We start from the raw sequence: 20,507 nt of genomic DNA, 5'->3' as shown, positions 1-20,507 counted from the left end.
CCATAGCAGTCTTGAGCAGCCTCTTTGCCACTCAATGGGACTCCTTGTGGTCATCCCTAGATATCCTTGTAAATAAAGGGATTCCTTTCTCGAGGGACCCTCATAAGATCCATCCTTTTTTGTCTGTGTATATCAACAGGGGTCACTTTCCTTGGACTCCTTTTCCACACTGGGACAGAATTGCCTGAAGACCAGTATATTCCTTTCCTATATGATGTTTCTTGTTTTCCCTTGAAACCTCTTTCTTTTTCCTGCCATGTCCTGCCAGCCGGCACATTTCTTCAGTAATCCCCTTAAGGTTTTTTTGGGTCAGGTATGACATCTATGGCTGTGCCATGTCTCCATAGGAACCTGCCCCCCCCCCTTTTCTCTAATTTTTTTCTGTAATATCCCCCTTGGTGCTCCTCTTGCCGCTCCCACCCAATCAGATGGCCATTTTGACCCTTTTTTCCATTTTCTTTCATGGAGCTTCTTCCCTCCCGAAACAAGGCTCATCCTTCCCTCATACTATAAGATATAAATAAGGGGAATTTTGACATACCTGTATATTCTATATTTTGGAGTACAGTACAAGACACAGGTCCCTTCCTCCTCTATCATAACAAAAATGGAGCCTTACGGAGTTGGCAGGGTCTTATAGGGACAGACTCAGCAATTCTTTTGCCAGTGCCAATCACCTGAAGGTAACAACATAAAACCCATGATCTATGAATCATTTTCTATGTACTGTACTGATACAGAATTCCGCTTATTTGCAATATATACTGTGTGTGTGTGTATATATATATATATATATATATATATATTTACTAGCTTTGCTTTTCCCAACTTTTTTTTTCTCAGGGACTTTGGACTTGAAATGGTAGAATATTAAATTGGAACAAAACATACTATTTTGTAAGATGCACAAAAACACAGAGGGATTATGTAAACTCTAGAGATTTAGGAAATTGTCATGTTTTACTTTGGAATCACTTTTAATAAAGGTATTTTAGCAGGGAGCACCAGTTTACAAGGCAGGGTTTATGAGAAGGATAAAGAATAAATACAGAAAATCTAATTATATTTTGCATGAATTACTCACAAAAGTCGCGGGACTTGCACAAGCCATCGAACGTTGTTTGAGTGTACTTTATGACTGACAGCCCAGTGAGCTAAACTGTCCCATTCATTGCGAGATCGACCATATATCGATAGGCGGAGTTCTGCATTCTGATATTTGCTCTCCTCCAGGTCAGACATCACTTCCTGTAAAGAGCTAAAAAACCTTAGAAAATATCCTAAATATCTACCCAAATTAAACAAGGTTTAAAATATATCAGGCCTCATCAATGAACGTTCCTATGAAAGCATTCCTATGAAACATTTCAGGGCAATTCTACTGTATTTAAAACAAAAGCTTTATGACTTTTTTTTAACAACTTGAGTACTAGCCTGTAATAATCCTTCAGTACTAGGTCATTGTTCAGTTTGCAGTGTTGTAATAGTTTGACTGACACATTTTTAGGCATGCAACCCTGTACCCAAATGAACTTTACACAACTTCTTGAGGCCGACAAAGCATTTTTTAATCATTTGTAATTATTAACCAACAGGTTTTTATTGTTTTACTATATAAAGTAAAAGATTCCAACATTTAAAATATCCTGAAAAAGTCACATGACCTGTGACGCAATGCTTCTGGCGGAACCTAGTGACATCACTTTTGGTCATGCGCAAACGGGCACTAGTGATGTGAGGAACCATTTTGATAGATGGCTATGATATGTTTTTCATTCATTACCTTTGTGAGTGCATTTTTTACTTGAATAAAGTGTTCATATTTTATGGGGTTGCACTATGATCTATTCCTTTTATCTTTGATGATATACACCTTAATCCCACTGGATATCCGGGCGTTTGTCCCCTTAAAAGGCCAGAACTAATGAAGTAGCTACTTAGGATCGGCAGTGGATAAGCAGAATTTGATATCATCCCCAAGCGTGTATGACCTATCTGTTGGGTCAAGGAAGAAGTTGAGTGCGTGGTCCACCTACCTGGTGATGGGAAACATCACATTATAGTCGGCACGGTGGAGTAATGCATATGATTGGTCACCAAAATTTGTAGTCACATAATGTTTGTCTAACGTGAGTGGATACTGTTGCATGTTTAATTTTTAGTTATATAAAATGGTGTTGCACTATGGTTTGTTTTTGCTTTATTTTGCACGGATCTGGAGTCTAAAGGTTCAATGGAGGCATAATATGTGGAAGGAACACGTCACAGACCAGAAATTTGAAGACACATATTCCTTATAAAGTGTGTTTGGCCTATTATAATTTATAGGTCAATGTTCCAAGGACAGCAGGGAGTGGGGCCACAATTCAAGCATGGTGCTGAAAATTGCTGGATGATAATGCAACATATTCTGGATTGGACGTTTATTTTTGTTATACATTCATTTTTTGGACTGTTACTTTATATTTTCAAAGCTTATGGTTTTATGTATGAGGAGGTAGTGCACCACGTTTTTTAAATTTACCTTATTTTAAGTGTGAGTACACCAGAGCAGTGAGAACAGCAATCTTCTTCCATGATATTATTATTATACAGCAAATCATTAAAGCAATGGGGTCATACAGAGAGGGAACAAGAGGTGAAAGGGTTTATTTACAGATCACATACAGTAGAGGAAGATGAAGGGGCTACTGTGCAGGATAAGGGAGGTGAAGAAATGATTCTATACAGATTACATAGAGACAGGCTAGTGAAAGGGTTTACAGTGGGGCAAAAAAGTATTTAGTCAGCCACCAATTGTGCAAGTTCTCCCACTTAAAAAGATGAGAGAGGCCTGTAATTGGCATCATAGGTAGACCTCAACTATGAGAGACAAAATGAGAAAACAAATCCTGACAATCACATTGGCTGATTTGGAAATAATTTATTTGCAAATTATGGTGGAAAATAAGTATTTGGTCAATATCAAAAGTTCATCTCAATACTTTGTTATATATCCTTTGTTGGCAATGACAGAGGTCAAACGTTTCCTGTAAGTCTTCACAAGGTTGGCACACACTGTTGCTAGTATGTTGGCCCATTCCTCCATGCAGATCTCCTCTAGAGCAGTGATGTTTCGGGGCTGTCGCTGGGCAACACGGACTTTCAACTCCCTCCAAAGGTTTTCTATGGGGTTGAGATCTGGAGACTTGCTAGGCCACTCCAGGACCTTGAAATGCTTTTTACGAAGCCACTCCTTCGTTGCCCGGGCGGTATGTTTGGGATCATTGTCATGTTGGAAGACCCAGTCATGTTTCCTCCTCAATGCCCTTGCTGATGGAAGGAGGTTTGCACTCAAAATCTCACGATACATGGCCCCATTCATTCTGTCCTGTACATGGATCAGTCGTCCTGGTCCCTTTGCGGAGAAACAGCCCCAAAGCATGATGTTGCCATCCCCATGCTTCACAGTAGGTATGGTGTTCTTTGGATGCAACTCAGCATTCTCTCTCCTCCAAACACGACGAGTTGTGTTTCTACCAAACAGTTCTATTTTGGTTTCATCTGACCATATGACATTCTCCCAATCCTCTTCCGGATCATCCAAATGCTCTCTAGCAAACTTCAGACAGGCCCAGACATGTACTGGCTTAAGCAGGGGGACACGTCTACCACTGCAGGATCTGAGTCCCTGGCGGCGTAGTGTGTTACTGATGGTAGCCTTTGTTACGTTGGTCCCAGCTCTCTGCAGGTCATTCACTAAGTCCCCCGTGTGGTCCTGGGATTTTTGCTCACCGTTCTTGTGATCATTTTGACCCCACGGGGTGAGATCTTGCGTGGAGCCCCAGATCGAGGGAGATTATCAGTGGTCTTGTATGTCTTCCACTTTCTAATTATTGCTCCCACAGTTGATTTGTTCACACCAAGCTGCTTGCCTATTGCAGATTCAGTCTTCCCAGCCTGGTGCAGGTCTACAATTTTGTTTCTGGTGTCCTTCGACAGCTCTTTAGTCTTCACCATATTGGAGTTTGGAGTGTGACTGTTTGAGGTTGTGGACAGGTGTCTTTTATACTGATAACAAGTTCAAACAGGTGCCATTGATACAGGTAAATGAATGCAGGACAGAGGAGCCTCTTAAAGAAGAAGATACAGGTCTGTGAGAGCCAGAAATCTTGCTTGTTTGTAGGTGACCAAATACGTATTTTCCACCATAATTTGCAAATAAATTCTTTCCAAATCAGCCAATGTGATTGTCTGGATTTGTTTTCTAATTTTGTCTCTCATAGTTGAGGTCTACCTATGATGCCAATTACAGGCCTCTCTCATCTTTTAAGTGGAAGAACTTGCACAATTGGTGGCTGACTAAATACTTTTTTGCCCCACTGTATTTACAGATCATGTATAGTAGGAAGATGGAGATGAAGGGGTTCCTGTGCAGGATAAGGAAGGTGAAGAAATTAACAGAGATTACACAGAGACAGGCTGAACATGAGATATACAGGAGAGTTAGGGGGTAAAGGTTAATAGAAAAAAAACATATATGTAATAATTTGGTATTGGTATGATTGGAAGTAGGTTTGCAAATATATTTAGGGTGTATATAGAAATACATGATGACATGGACTTCTGTAACTGATATTTATAGACACCTCAGCTAGTGATGTTAGCTAGGTCATTATTGTGATAAATTTCCCGACCAGTTGGGCCTGTGATAAGACTGTTTCCAGGGCCATAAAGCATTGTCTGATTGTACACATTGGAAACAGGTGTACTGCCACTAAAAGATGTGTATATCTGATTATTTTAATTATTATAAAATCAAAGCAATCATCTGCCAATCAGAAACCCCTACAGTGTTAGTGACTGTCAGTAACTTATGAATCAATGAGAAGATGAAACAGGAATGACCTAAGCTAGGATATAGGGTATATGGATACACATGCATGGAAGACACTTATATGCATGTAAACTATATAAGATGGATGTGTAGAATGTCTATATCTTTGCCAAATTGATGAACAGAAGAACTCTTGCTGATCCCCTAGCTCCCCAACATGAGCTCAGGATAATTAAGTACACAGAACACCGCAGTGGGTTGCATCAATGCAAATATCAAACATTTATTCAGTGAATTAGATATTTCTATAAATTAGACATTAGGCAGTGGCTTAACTGTAGCCAATGATAGTGATAATGAAGTTAGCTGATAAGACACTCTCATTTCTTAGGAATTACATGATTTTCAGTAAACTGAAAAGCAAAGTGGTTTTAAAGGCTCACGTTTTACTTTCATGCATTCTTTGCATGAAGGCAGGGCCACCATTGGTGGGATGGGGAGGGCAATTGCAGAATGATGCTGTTTGTGTTTCCTTCCAGCAGCTGAAAGCTGGCGGGAGGGAGATGGGGAGAAACGGGCTTTCAGCTGCTGGAGGGAGAGACACAGACATGGCTGGATCAAAGGGGTGCTGGGGTGGGCTGTGTAAGAATATTGTAATATGTAATATATATATATATACTGTATGTAGTATATTCTAGGACTGAGCTAGATGTATTTTACACAACAAATGAATAGCCAAGGACTCTTTGCTATGTTCACTTTATGCAATATCATCTTGGCACTCAGGGGCCACGTGTTACATTTCAAAGGAGGTAATTTGCAAACTTGCAAGGGTGATTAACTGCAGATAGATCAGTCAGACTTGAAAGGATTTGGTCAACATCTACTATCTAATAAACATGAAAAGGTAAATAGCATTCTTCAAATGGTAACGTGTTTATCTAATTAATAGTAAAAGAATGCAGTTTAGGAAATATCTGGACAACTTTGGTTAGAATTATAACTACTGCTACTGTCCAAGCCCAAAAGGCATTACCCGTCACCCAGAAGATCAAAGGGGCTACTAAAAGTGGCCAATCAGAGTGCTTGCCATTGTACTGAATGGGAAAAATGTGTATATTATGAAAGCTTCTTTTTGGTTAAATTGTGACAGGAGAAAGTGAGCCCTCTGAGTTTGATGGTAGCATGAATATTCTAAATACCTTGTCATCTGCCTTATCTGTACCTCTGCTTTATGAGGAGCTTCTTCCTTTCATTAATATGGAAGCACAGGTATAGATCTTAGCTTGTATTATTGCATGTATGGAAGCTACCTAGGTGCATATTATAGATTAGACATATGCTGGACAGTGTAGTATCTCCATGCTTGGTATGAAGTATCTTAAATGGGACTCTCTGGCCTGTTGTTCATTGTAATATTTACAAGTATTCAGCTGGATTTCTGTCATCTGTTGCAAATATCTTTATCTGAATAAATGCATCTCTCTGGAAAAGAACTGTTGGACTAGTTGCTGTGGGAAAGTACATTTATAAATATACACTGGAGGTATGCTGTGTTGTGCTCTCTGGGCTCTCACCTCCCGTCAGAACAGCCCTGGTACAGCACATGAGGCAGGATCGCTCTAAGATCGCATCGTACTGTACACAAAATTTGATTATGGCCCCTTATCTCCTCCAAGAGCTGCTCATCTCCTGGCAGCAGGAAATGTGGGTAGGGGGTGGTAATCAAACTGTATGTGTGTACAGTCCAATACGATCTAAGAGCGATCCTGTCTCATGTGCTGTACCAGCGCTGTTCTGACAGGAGGTGAGAGCCCAGAGAGCCCAGCACAGTGCACCACCTCTTGGCTTTGTACTGGTTTTCCCCTGTAAGTAGAGGGAGGCGGGCAGGGGGAAGGTTACAGCTTACAGGCAATTGTACATAGAGCGGGAAATAATAGTCTGTGGAGGAGGGGTGATGGGTAGCTATCTGTGTTGGGAAGTGAAATGTGAATTTGGTGGGGGTGGAGGGATATTTGCTAGAAGGAATGGGGGGGGGATATGTGCTAGGAGGAAGGTTTGGGGGCTTTGAGCCAGGAGGAGGGATTGGGGGGGGTTGTGCTGGGAGGGGGGATGGGGGGCTTTGTGCTGGAAGGGGATATGGGGTGTGATTTGTGCTGTGGGTTGGGGGGAATTTGTGCTAGGAGAGAGGATTTGGGAGGACTTGTGCTAGGAGGGGGAGTTCTGTGCTGGGGGGGGAGGGGGTGTATGGGATCTATGAACAAGTGGAGAGTTAAAAAAACAGAAGTTAAAAACAAGCAAACTTAGGCAAAATGTTTTTGAACCTGTAACTTCTTACATTTCCACTTAGTAGTATTAATATTGTAACTGGGATAATAACTGCTAGCAAGGTTGAAGGTTGTGCTCAGTGAACAGCATGATTAAAATAATGGAGGCAAAGCTCCAGTATGAATGCCATTGTGACAAGTGTGAGCAGGTTACCCTTCTGGAAGCCCTAATTAGAAAATATTCAGAATCAGAAGTGGAATCAACAACTTCTAAAGGAGACAGGTGGTTAATGGAATTAATGTTGAGGGTGAAAAGGCAGATCAGAATGTTCAGGTAGAAAAATGGGTTATTGTAGTTAGAAGCAGTGGTAGAGGCTCATAGAAAAGGAAGGCCACCCCTAACAGCTGGTAGAGCAGCTCATCTGGTATGGGTAGTAAATATAATGCAGCGGTAACTGAGAATTCTATAATCTGAAGGACTGACAGAATCATTTGTAGCCAGGATCGCCTCAACCAAATGGTCTGTTGTCTTCCTGGCAGCAGGGTCTGGCATGTGATGGACCAAGTAGACACTGGGAGGGGCTGGGCATGTCTCAGCTGTCTTGGTCTAAGTTGAGACTAATGATAGAATACATGGAAGATGGTAGATCCTAAAAATCAATTTAAAGAACTAGGCTGCAAGTTGAGGAAAAAAGATCCCCAAGGTTAAACTGGAAGGTTGTCTGTTGTGCTAGGAAAGAGGTTTACACAAAGATGGAGGAGTATTTAACCTTTCTAGCGGTAATCCCGAGTGTGACTTGGGGTTAATTTACAGTACCAAAAGCAGTAACCCTGAGCCACACTCGGGATTACACTGTAGTGCTTGTCCTGCGATCCCCCGATCCTTACCTTGTCCTGCGATCCCCCGATGTCCTCCCTCTGTGTCCTCCGGCCGTGTCCTCTAGCTGATGCCAGCATTCGTCTTCTGGGTTCCCTTCCTTGTGAGCGTCAGGACGCAGGGGGGTGGAACCGGCGGGAGATTCAAAAAAGTAAAAACATGACATACACACAATACATTGTAATCTGTTAGGATTACATTACTGTGTCAAACCATTTCACCTAAATTTTGTCCCTAGTACTTTGTCCAGTGCCCTGCCTGCACTTTTACCGTTCTTTCTGCCTGGAAACTTGAGAACGACCATGGCATCCAAAAAGCATTCCTTTAGGTCAAAAGCGGTTTTAGACCAGCTAGAAAACAGCGATAGTGAATTAGAATCACTTGCAGAATTGAGCAATAGTGATTCGTGGTGAAATTCATCATCAGACACGGAAAGTGACGACAGCGACGATTCTGCGACTGAGTTCAGTGATGTGCGAACTTGGTGCTCTATTTCAAATTTCAGTGTTTTTGGTTTGATTACATTATTGAATTAAATGTATTATTATTATATTATTATTTTTTATAATTATTTATTATATTATAATTTATGATTTTGTGTTTTAAACTTTATCTTACCCGTGATGTTTACTAGACTCGTTTAGACAGATTTAAGTGAGTTATTCCTAAGAATTACAGGTCTACAATATAAAACAACAAATTTCCATGCACAACAATGTACCGCTTTGACATTCAAAAATATTGCCATAATTAGACTGCCAGGGAGGTTAAACTAGGTGTGACAGACCCAGCCACACTAGGATTCAGGGGGGAAGGACAATTAAAATATAACAGGACAGACAAGTCAGACAGGGGTCACACAATAATGGTGGGAGGAATGGGGGAAAATAGGGGGAGGGCTATAGCAGTTGATAAGGAGTTTCCCATGTTGCAAACAACCATTGGCAATTATAGTACTATTTGCACTACAAAACAGATATTCAAAACTAAAGTGCAAAATGCAACAGTAGATTAAAGTTTGTTCACCAATGCCAAACGTTTGTCAAGGAAAATAAGAAGATTGCAAACTTTGGTTCATGAAAAGAATTATGATATCATTGGTATTGCTGAAAATTGGCTTCACTCTTCACATGATTGGGCTATTATTATTCCTGGCTAGGTTCCCTCTTTTACAGAGATGGGGTAAAACAAAAAGGTGGTGGTGTCTGTCTCTATGTGGGAAATTATCAAGTGTGAAAGAGGACCTTGTTGATAGAGAGTGTGATAATGCTGAAACATTATTGTTGGAGCTGCATATGGGTGTGTGTACTTCAAAGTTAATTATTGGAGTTTATTACAGGCCACCCTGTGTTAATGAGGAGGTGGAGACTCAACTCCTAACACAGACAGAGAGGGCTGCAAGGGTTGGAACAGTGATATACAGGTGAAACTCGAAAAATGAGAATATCGTGCAAAAGTTCATTTATTTCAGTAATGCAACTTAAAAGGTGAAACTAATATATGAGATAGACTCATTACATGCAAAGCAAGACAATTCAAGCCGTGATTTGTCATAATTGTGATGAATATGGCTTACAGCTCATGAAAACCACAAATCCACAATCTCAGAAAAGTAAAATATTACATGCAATCAATAAAACAAGGATTGTACATAGAACAATATCGGACCTCTGAAAAGTATAAGCATGCATATGTACTCAGTACTTTGTTTGGGCCCCTTTTGCAGCAATTACTGCCTCAATGCGGTGTGGCATGGAAGCTATCAGCCTGTGGCACTGCTGAGGTGTTATGGAAGACCAGGATGCTTCAATAGTGGCCTTCAGCTCTTCTGCATTTTTCGATCTCATGTCTCTCATTTTTCTCTTGACAATGCCCCATAGATTCTCTATGGGGTTCAGGTCAGGAGAGTTTGCTGGCCAATCAAGCACAGTAATCCCACGGTCACTGAACCAGGTTTTGGTGCTTTTGGCAGTGTGGGCAGGTGCCAAGTCCTGCTGGAAAATGAAGTCAGCATCCCCATAAAGCTCGTCTGCGGAAGGAAGCATGAAGTGCTCCAAAATCTCCTGGTAGATGGCTGTGTTGACCCTGGACTTAATGAAGCACAGTGGACCAACACCAGCAGATGACATGGCTCCCTAAATCAACACAGACTGTGGAAACTTCACACTGGTCTTCAAGCATCTTGCAGTGTGTGCCTCTCCATTCTTCCTCCATACTCTGGGTCCTTGGTTTCCAAATGAGATGCAAAAGTTGCTCTCATCAGAAAAGAGGACTTTGGACCACTGAGCAACAGACCAGGTCTGTTTTTCTTTAGCCCAGGTAAGACGCTTCTGACGTTGTTTGTTGTTCAGGAGTGGCTTGACAAGAGGAATACGACATTTGAAGCCATGTCCAGGATCCGTCTGTGTGTGGTGGCTCTTGATGCACTGACTCCAGGCTCAGTCCACTCCTTGTGAAAGTCCCCAACACTTTTGAATGGCCTTTTCCTGACAATCCTCTCCAGGCTGTGGTCATCCCTGCTGCTTGTGCACCTTTTTCTTCCACACATTTCCCTTCCACATAACTTTCTATTAATGTGCTTTGATACAGCACTTTGGGAACATCCAACTTCTTTTGCAATTAACTTTTGAGGCTTTCCCTCCTTATGGAGGGTGTCAATGATGGTGTTCTGCACAACTGTCAGGTCAGCAGTCTTTCCCATGATTGTGATTCCTACTGAACCAGACTGAGAGACCATTTAAAGGCTCAGGTACCCTTTGCAGGTGTTATGGCTTAATTAGCTGATTGAGCCTAGAATACTGCACCTTTTCACAATATTCTAATTTTCTGAGATTGTGGATTTGGGGTTTTCATAAGCTGTAAGCCATAATCGTCACAATTATGACAAATCGCAGCTTGAACTATCTTGCTTTGCATGTAATAAGTCTATCTCATATATTAGTTTCACCTTTTAGTTGCATTACTGAAATTAAAGAACTTTTGCCCAATATTCTAATTTTTTGAGTTTTACCTGTAATAGGGGATCATCAAGCCCAGAACAGGCTCCATAGACCTGCTCTGGACATTAGAACACCAGGAACAGTCCACCACTGGATCCTGGATGCAGGCCATTTGCTGGTGGAGCAGAGGATCAGGTGAGTATAAGGCTTGTTCGTCTCCCTTGATCAAAATGAGCACTTAACCCATCCATTTTGGGCAAAGCCCCACTGAAAGGGAAAACTTTTTTGCTGTAGTTGGACTTTAAGCTGTAAACAACAAGCATATACTGAAAATATAAAAACAATTTTAACAGAGCAAATTTTGCAAGGTTGAGAGCTGCTCTCCAAAACTTAAGCTGGGCATACATGTATTAAAATTCAGCTGGTTGAGCAGGAACTGGTTGAATTTCAATATGTGTGTAGCCCTGTCTGTGCAACAAAAACAGGGCCTTAGACCAGCTTCTGTTGAATGGGCCCTTCTGGGAAGACAAGAGTCTTTTTCAATCTGCACAGAATCTGCACTGCCAGTGCACTGGAAGTATGCGAACATTTACCACAGGAAGCAATGTTATTTCCCATGTCATGCGGATTGAATGCGGTTCAATCCATATCCAATCTGCATATATATAAAATGGCTCTTAAAATGTACAAATATTTGTAATTTATTAACTCAGTACAGTTTTAGCTTTTATATTTAGTAGGAATTTAGCAAGAATGTTTTACGTTTCGGTGTGTTTGTGTCCATGAATAAGAATTTTTGTGTATTTTTAGCAAAATTATTGTTTTGATAAACATTTGCACAAATATCACAGTGCCTAGAAAAACCAGTAACACCTTTTTTTATTCTACCGGTTCTATGTTTTCAGAAAATGTTTGGTTTGGCGGGTCTTTTACAACTCTGAAAGCTGTTAGGGAAAAATAAAAAAACAATAGAAACATTGCAAAAATGGTCTGGCCACCTGAGTTTAAAAGTGTAGGGCCTGGCGACAAAAGGGTTGAAGTGCTAAAAATAAGACCTATGTGGCTCACGTCCAAAGTTGAAATAGTTATCAATAGTAAGAAAAGGGCATTTTAAAAATAGCAAAAAATACTAAACACTATCACCATTTAAAAGTTGCAAAGGAATATAACAAAATATGTAAAGGAAATGAAAAATTCTAAACTAGCAACATGTTACAAAAGAGAGCAGGACAAACTCCCCAAAAATTCTTCAAATATTTTATAAGTAAAAAGGTCAGGTCTGAATATGTAGGCCCCTTACAAGATAACTTAGAGTTGGTGACTGGGGACCAAGAAAAGACAAATTTATTAAATGCCTTCTTCAGATCTATGTATACAAAGGGAAATGGAGGAAATCAACTCCATAATGCAATAAAAGTCACTGTTGTAGAAGGCCTGAGAGAGACGGAGGAAGTTTTCCTAGCCTCAGGAGTAGAAGGTCTACTCATGGAAACACAAGCCTCCTTTTTCTTGAAGATTAGAGCAGCCTTATCATCTTTGATCTCAAAGGGCAGACATTAGAGATGTTTCTTGCACAAGTTCTGCTAACCAGCATTTGAGCCACAGATTCTTTCCCATATGGACAGAGAGGAGGCTCATCCTGAAGATCTCCAAGGCGTATCCATTAAGCAGCTCACTCAGTTACATAAGGCTACAGGTATAAGCTCTAGTTTATGATGAATGGAGGGATTAGTTAAGATTGAACTACGGTGTCAGGCCATATGCCAAGTCCAAACCACCATGGAAACAACCACAGGTTGCAAAGTGGGGCCTGCAAACAAAAAAGGGCCTTAAAGAGGGCCTCTAACATTTTGTCCACTGGGTCCTTGAACACAGAATTATTCTCTACAGGATGTACAGAGGAAAATCTATGATTGTTGACTGACTGGAGAGACTTCCAGGATTTCCAATATGTGGCCTGAATCTACCAGTGGCTGTTGATATTAGAAAACTCTTAAAATTTAAAGCAGAATTCTGGGCAAAAAATGTCTTTACATAGTTTTATTGCTGCTTTCCTATTTTCCTAGAATATCGAGTCTGTCTCCTGTTTGACTTTGTAGTTTCTGAGAAACAGCATGTGCATTTTTTAAATCATGGGGTTAATCCCCAGTGTCTTCCTGTTTGTAAGATTGCATTGCCCCAGCCACTGGTCTTGGCACATCCCTCCTGTAGTTTCCATGTCAGCAGTAGTGATGCAATTCCTGCTAGCTGTAGTGGGAGGACCAGTCTGAGACTCCCAGTCTGAACTGCCCACAGGAGCAGAGTGCCCCTCCTCCTATCCAATAGTGACAGCTGACAGCAAGCCTGGAACTGTAAACAACATAGGCAGGCTAGGGTAAAGGATGTCCCTGGGGATTCAGAAGGCACTGTGATAGCTCAGCAGGGAGATGCACATCACTCATTACTATTAATTGTGCTGATCCACACAGGGAGAGATAAGGGATTTGATGTCCTCTCTATAAGCAGAGGAGAACAGGAAAGGAAGCTGAGCTGCTACACAGACTTAAAACGGAGCTCTACCCAAAAGGGGAAGTTCCACTTTAAAGTCTCGTCCCCCTCTCTCTTATAAGTGTGGGAAGGGGGGGGAGTGGAAGGGATTTTGACAGGTACCCGCTTCCACTTCCACTGATCGGAAGTGGAAGTCCCCCCCGTAGTCTTCTGGAACACATGGCAGGTCTCAGAAGACTGTGTGAAGCAGCAAGCTGTCATAGCCGAGTGCCCACACTTAAGGTGCTGGTGCCGAGGACACAGGACAGCCGGTAAAACCAGCTGCAGTGAGAAAACTGCTGGATCATAGGATAGGTGAGCGGCTATTTTATAAAAGTCAGCAGCTACTGGGAGGGCTGGCTCTGTACTGAGAGGTTGGTATTGAAGGGGGGGGGGGGAGATGAGGGGGGTTTCTGTACTGAGGCATCTGAACTGGCAGAAGTGGAGTCTGTTCTGAGAAGTCTGTACTGGGTGGGAGGCATGGCTGTGCTGGAGGGGGGTCTGTGTTGGAAAGCTGGTTGGTCTGTGCTGGACAGGGAGCCTGTATTGAGGGAGTAAGTTGGGAGGGAGGATGTCAGGGGAGATCTCTATCATGAGGAATATGGGTGGGGTGAGATGTACTGAGCAGAAGGGGTCATTTAGGTGGTAATTTGTGGTATGTGCATAAGGGCTTGTTTACATTAGTGGTTGGTGGGCAGTAAAACCCCTCGGCTGATCCACAGTTTTACGACCTCCCAACTACTCCCCCGTTTAGCTGTAGAGGAAGCAGTCAGGGGTGTACACATGCTGTGGCCACAATGCTTTGGTTCATTGGCCGCGGCTTGTTAGTAATTGTTTTTTTTTTTTTAAATAAATATAAAAGTGCACCCACCTCTTGAAGGTTGCCTACCCCTGAACTAAACATTTTGCACATGAATGTTTTACATTTATAAGGTTATCACCTAACTATCCTGCTGTGTGGTGCTGAGCAGTATGGCTGGAGAATGAGGGGGCGTGATTTAAGTTGATGTGCGTGAGTACACATTCAACATGTACAGGTCTAGTGTACCCACCCACATTAATTGCAATCCGTAAAGGTTGATGGGGCCTGTAGTTTCCTTTTACTGTAGAGAGAGAGGAAAGGATATCTTTTGCTGTTATCTTTTGAATTTCAATGAAGACTTTCTAAAAATTCAGTTAGACTTTTCTTTTCAATGGCAAGGAATTTCACAAATGTGTGGACTGTTTAGTATTTTGTGTAGGAGGTGTACTAATGGGTGATTTTTTTGCCTTCTGTAAGAAAAAAATATTTCAGAAGGAAAGAGACATCCATTTTCCAAGGGACAATAAACAAAACTGAGCAGGTGGGTGGGGTTAGAGTCTGAAGGGGATTAGCCTTTCGTTTCTAGGTGCCTAATGTAATATTCTCCTGTAGGAGGAAACCCTAGGTTTCTTACTACTAAGTTGTGTCCCTCGCTGGGTGATAGGGAAATGTGTTCTTTCAGCCATAAGTAGATAACTGCTGACAGAAAATGGAATAACTTTTGTTGCCTTCTGTCCACAGTTCATCACCCTGAATTCTTGCACTGCTGGCAGTTGTTCACAGCACAATGAGACATATTAGATGTTGTTAAATGAGTGGTAAAAAAACACAAAGCAAATATATTAAGATAAGAGAGAGAGAAAGAGAGAGGGGGGAGAGAGAGAGAGAGAGAGGAGAGAGAGAGAGCTTCTGTATGTATCCCTCCAGATATTTTTACCCTACTGTAATTATAAGGGGCACTATCATTTGCATTTTATTGGGATTTTATGTGATAGACTAACACAAAGCAGCACATAATTGTGTGGATAAGTGGAAGGAAAATGATTAATTGTTTTCAAGCTTTTTTACAAATAAATACTGTATCTGAAAAGTGTGGTGTGCATTTGTATTCAGCCCCTCTGAGTCAATACTTTGTAGAACCACCTTTTGCTGCAATTACAGCTGCAAGTCTTTTTGGGGATGTCTCTACAAGCTTTGCACATCTAGAGAGTGAAAATTTTGCCCATTCTTCTTTGCAAAATAGCTCAAGCTCTGTCAGATTGGATGGAAAGCGTCTGTGAAAAGCAATTTTCAAGTCTTGCCACAGATTCTCAATTGGATTTAGGTCTGAACTTTGACTGGGCCATTCTAACACATGAATATGCTTTGATCTAAACTAAACCATTCCATTGTAGCTCTGGCTGTATGTTTGCTATTTGCTACAATACCTTTGGGCAGTCTGGAGTAACAGGAGCATTTGTAGTGATTGTATCTCCTCGGGGAGTGTTTACCTTGTAAAAAGCGCTTATGACCACTCTGTCCCTTAGAGTTACATTATAATTTGGAAAGCCTTGCATGAGAGTGGAAGGTGTCACTACTGATAATCTGGGAAGCTCAATTTCCATCACAGCATGTGGGACTTTTGCCTCTTTTAGTGGGTCTTTACGTTACAGCTGAAATATACCTTCTATGGACTCTCTTATCTTTCAATTATTTAATTATATGTGGTCGTTAACATTTTTGGTTTATACTTATTTATTAATTTATGCACATTGAACTTTTTATATGAGGTTAAGCCTGTTTTGATCCTTTATTATTTATTTATTAACTTTTTGCACACTGCACTTTTTATATGCAGTCAAGCCTTACTGTTTTGATGATTTTTTTTCTTACATTATATTTATTTTATACTTAGAGACCATTAATTATGTCTTAATAATTCACTCAATTTTTCACATTGCACTTTTGGTATGAGGTTATGTCTCATTACTCTTCGTGAGATGTATGATATATATTGACACTTCACATTTAGTTTATAATATTCACACTTAAGTATCATTTTTGTTCTTCATAAGACACATTTGATTTTATTTTCCCTTTTCCCTGCTGCACTGTTTCTATAGTTATATTGGTTTGTGCTTGGTATCAAGGCATAGTGTCAGCTGTTGATGTATATTTTGTTCCCCTGAGCACAGATTTTCTATACATTTTTTATTTTGATGTGTTCCTATAGTCCAACAAGTTATAATTCATAAGTGTCCAACCGAAAAAACTTTATAATGCAGTGGTGTTCTGTGGTATCACAGAGTTCATAATACTTCCAGGTATCTTATACCCAGAACTCAGATTCCATATACATTATCCTCAATAAATCCGCAAAAAAAATAAAAATTAGTGCTCTCCATCTTGACTTTATAATAAACCATAGATTAAAAACATTATGTGAATAAAAACATTTCCACGTTTTTGTAAATCCTCTGCACAATTACCAATCCTAACAGCACAACCACAGCTACACTCACCTGCCTGCCTCACAGAATTCTTCTCCCTCTCAGCGGTGTCTGAGTACCAGTTCCCTTCCAGCATGATGACATCACCAGGGAATGCTCTGCTTTGTGCTTTCCGTCTCTACAAGACTTCATCAGCGGCTAAGGATTCCCTGTCATCATGCATTAAAATATTCTCCTCTTTATTGCCATGATTCCCGGTATACAAAGCAACTATTATTGTTCTATTGAGTGTACGTCACCTCTTTATATCCTAGTATTCCATCTATTATATATTCCATCTTAGTATTTACTGTCTACCCTAATTATTGCTACATTCCTGCATAAATCTTATTATTACTCCAAGCTTATAAACATGCACTCTTTTTTTTGTGATCTGAAGGAGGAAAAGAAAACTGGTGAAAGTAGAAAAAAATCTTCTCAAACAAAAGGGGTTCACCACCTAAAGACACAAGCAAAGAGCTGGAGTGGGCTGGGTTATATTGATACAGTGGGGCAGTCCCATCAAAGTGTTGGGCAGTGTCCAATCACCTGAATGTACTGTAAGGCAAAAAGGCAAAAAAAAAAGGGAAAAAACTAATTTTTGAGAAAAAAAGAAGACATGGCTAGTAAAAAGGAGTTATTTTTTTCTCAGTAGAGAATAGCAAAATAATTAGGGATGCTGGAAGTGGGAGGTATTATACCAGGCTGGTTACTAGTTTTTTGTTTGCCAGTGTTCAAATCCTCCTATACAACCCAATGTCTTTGAATCCTTTGTCCTTAATGAATAACAAAGAAATACAAATCCCTCTTGTACTGATACAGAATCTTTATGAATCCTTACCTTGATGATGTGAGCAAAATATTTTCCAGACACCTTGTTATCTGTCTTGATGAAGATTTCCCTAAGAACAGATTCACCTACTGGGTTATATTTGGCATTGAACTTGTCAAAGCGATGGAAAGTATTTCTATCCTATTAAAGAAAAAAAATACATTTCAGATAGAACAAATATATAGATATTATTAAAAATACAGTATATTTTTACTATAAGACAACCAAACGGATCAATTTTCTTATATGGATGTTTCTACTTACTTTGGAAGAAGAAGACTTTGTTACTTATTTCATTTAATCTTCTTAAATTTACCAGATCTATACAGGATTCCACCTACCTCCAACATAAGCCAATCCACCCTTTGGATTCTTCTGATCCCTATACAATATTCAAAGACATGTTTTTGGACCATTTGGAGGATAGGGGTTCATCTCTCAAATTTATAACTACATTAACGTGTCCCACCCACTACTACATTCTATAAAGATTGCTTGGGACCAGAATAATGGGACAACTTTATTCCAACAATGGCAGTTGATGTTTACTATTATGAAAAATGTTCCTGCTCCTTGACTATCTGAGAAGTGGTATTAAAATTGTTACAGTGATAGTTTACCCCTAGTAGGCTTCGTAATATATAGCCAGGGGTTGATGGACGGTACTTTAGAGGATGCCAAAAACAGGGCACATTGAAGCACATCTTTTTGAGCTGCTGCTTTGTTCAGGTCCCTTGGGGTAGGGTACAGGATCGTATTTGTCAGTTCACCAGCATTACTCTTGATCTTTCCTTAGCTCAAGAATTGTTGTACCTTCCTCACCCTTCTACCCCAAAGGTATATCATAAACTGATTTCATCAATACTGGGGGCTGCACAGTGCATAGTCTATTGCGTATACCTAGAAGTCACCAAATCTTTACTAGAATTTATCACTAGGGTTGATTCTATTTATCTCATGGAACAGGTTTATCTTATTACCTTATTCATTACTCCTTTCCCACGTACCAAACTGAGTGGGATACCAGGCTTAACTACAAGACACCTTTTGTAGGGTCACCTTTTTCAAGGTATTTACTTACTGCTCTATTAGTTTGTGATGTCTGCTATTTGTTCCTCCAACGCTTTATATGGAAACAGAACATTTAGCTTTGTTAATTCCTTTCTTTGCTTCTTTATAGAGTTATTTCCTTTGGGTATCTGAGCTACTGCATTTGTGTACTGTACATGTACTGTTCAATTTTCTCCATGATAGTTTGTGACAATTATTCAGTCATGCAATTCTGTACCCAAATGAATTTTACCTAATTTTAAACAGCTGGAGTGTTCTGTGGTATTTAATAACCACTAGGTTTTTTTTCTTTCACCATAAAAAGAAAAAGGACTTTACATTTTGAAAGAAAACCTGTTTCCCTTACTTTTTGTTATAAAACATATCAATCAAATAATCATTCTTCATATATGCAGGTTAAAATGCACTCTGCTACTTTTCTTTGGTAAAAAAGTACAAAAAAAACTAAGCATATATTATTTAGACAGTGTGAAAGTTATAGTGTCTATAGTAACTAAGCTATATATATTTGAAATTAATGAACCCTGATGTTCTGACTGCCCATTTCATTTCTTGAGGGCTTAAAATACCAGAAAATTACAAACACCTCCAAAATTATCCTTTTGGAAAGTAGTCATCCCATTGTATTTACTAAGGGCACGATAAGTTTTTTGAAGAACAATTGTTTTGCCACAATGTTTTGGAAAATGAGGAAAGAAAATAAAATTATTTGTTTTAACACAGTTGTCATTTAACCACTTGCCTACCAGGCACTTATACCCCCTTATTTACCAGGCCAATTTTCAGCTTTCAGCGCTGCCGCACTTTGATTGACAATTGCGCGGTCATGCAACATTGTACCCATATGAAATTTTGATCATTTTTTTCTCACAAATAGAGCTTTCTTTTGGTGGTATTTAATCGCCACTGGGCGCTTTACTTTTTGCGCTATAAACAAAAAAAGTGCAAAAAATTTGAAAAAAAAAAAAGTTTCTTTGTTTCTATTATAAAATTTTTCAAACAGGTAATTTTTCTCCTTCACTGATGTGCGTTGATGAGGCAGCACTGATGGGCACTGATAGGCAGCACTGATAGGCAGCACTAAAGGGCACTGATAGGCAGTACTAATGAGGTGTCACGGATAGGCGGCACTAATATGCAGCACTGATAGGCGGCACTGATAGGTGACACTGATGATGGGTACTGATAGACGGCACTGACTGGCATCACTGCTGGGCACTGACTGGCGGCACTGACTGGCACAACCGCTGGGCACTGACTGGTGGCACTGACTGGCAGCACTGCTGGGCTGCACTGGTGGGTGGCACTGGTGGGCAGCACTGGTGGGTGGGCACAGGTGGGTGGCACTGGTGGGCACAGGTGGGTGGGCACAGGTGGGTGGCACTGCTGGGCACAGGTAGGTGGCACTTCTGGGCACAGGTGTGTGACACTGCAGAGTGGCACAGGTGGGTGCATTGCTGGGCACAGGTGGGTGCACTGCTGGGCACAGGTGGGTGATCTGCTGGGCACAGGTGGGCGGAGCTAGTGGGCGCACTGTTGGGCACAGGTGGGCGGAACTTGTGGGTGGCACTGCTGGGCACCGATCATCAGGGCACTGATCATTAGTGCCCTGATGATCGGTGCCGATCCTCGCTCTGACAACTGCCGGTTCTCGGCAGTACTTTCCTCACGATTTGACAGCGTGAGGAAAGTGCAGCCGAGACCGGCAATTGAATTTCCCGGTGATCAGCGTGTCATTGATCACGTGGTAAAAGGCCGCTGTGATTGGCCTTTTACCACATCACGTGATCAGCTGTGTCCATAGGACACAGTGATCACGGAGATCGCCGGGTGCGCGCCCCCTGGGGCGCGCAGGAGAGCGTGTTCTGGGAGGACGTCATATGACGTCCACCCAGAACTGGCCGGCCGC

General features: G+C 40.9%; 1 protein-coding gene across 4 annotated transcripts in view; it reads right to left on the bottom strand.

Annotated features, from left to right (window-relative positions):
• Window positions 1-20,507, bottom strand: part of AMPD2 (adenosine monophosphate deaminase 2) — a 154,829-nt gene that overhangs the window by 49,024 nt on the left and 85,298 nt on the right. For all 4 annotated transcript variants that reach the window (XM_089681190.1, XM_089681193.1, XM_089681192.1 and 1 more), the window contains 2 exons: window positions 17,537-17,668; window positions 1,085-1,248 (listed from right to left, as the gene is read on the bottom strand). In XM_089681190.1, coding sequence (XP_089537316.1) covers window positions 1,085-1,248; window positions 17,537-17,668 — 296 coding nt within the window. The remainder of the gene's footprint in view (window positions 1-1,084; window positions 1,249-17,536; window positions 17,669-20,507) is intronic.

The sequence above is a fragment of the Staurois parvus genome, unplaced genomic scaffold (assembly GCF_062004578.1).
Source record: "Staurois parvus isolate SC_StPar_1 unplaced genomic scaffold, SC_StPar_1.0 ptg000261l, whole genome shotgun sequence".
NCBI lineage: Eukaryota > Metazoa > Chordata > Amphibia > Anura > Ranidae > Staurois > Staurois parvus.
This window is presented reverse-complemented; position numbering and strand designations above follow the sequence as displayed.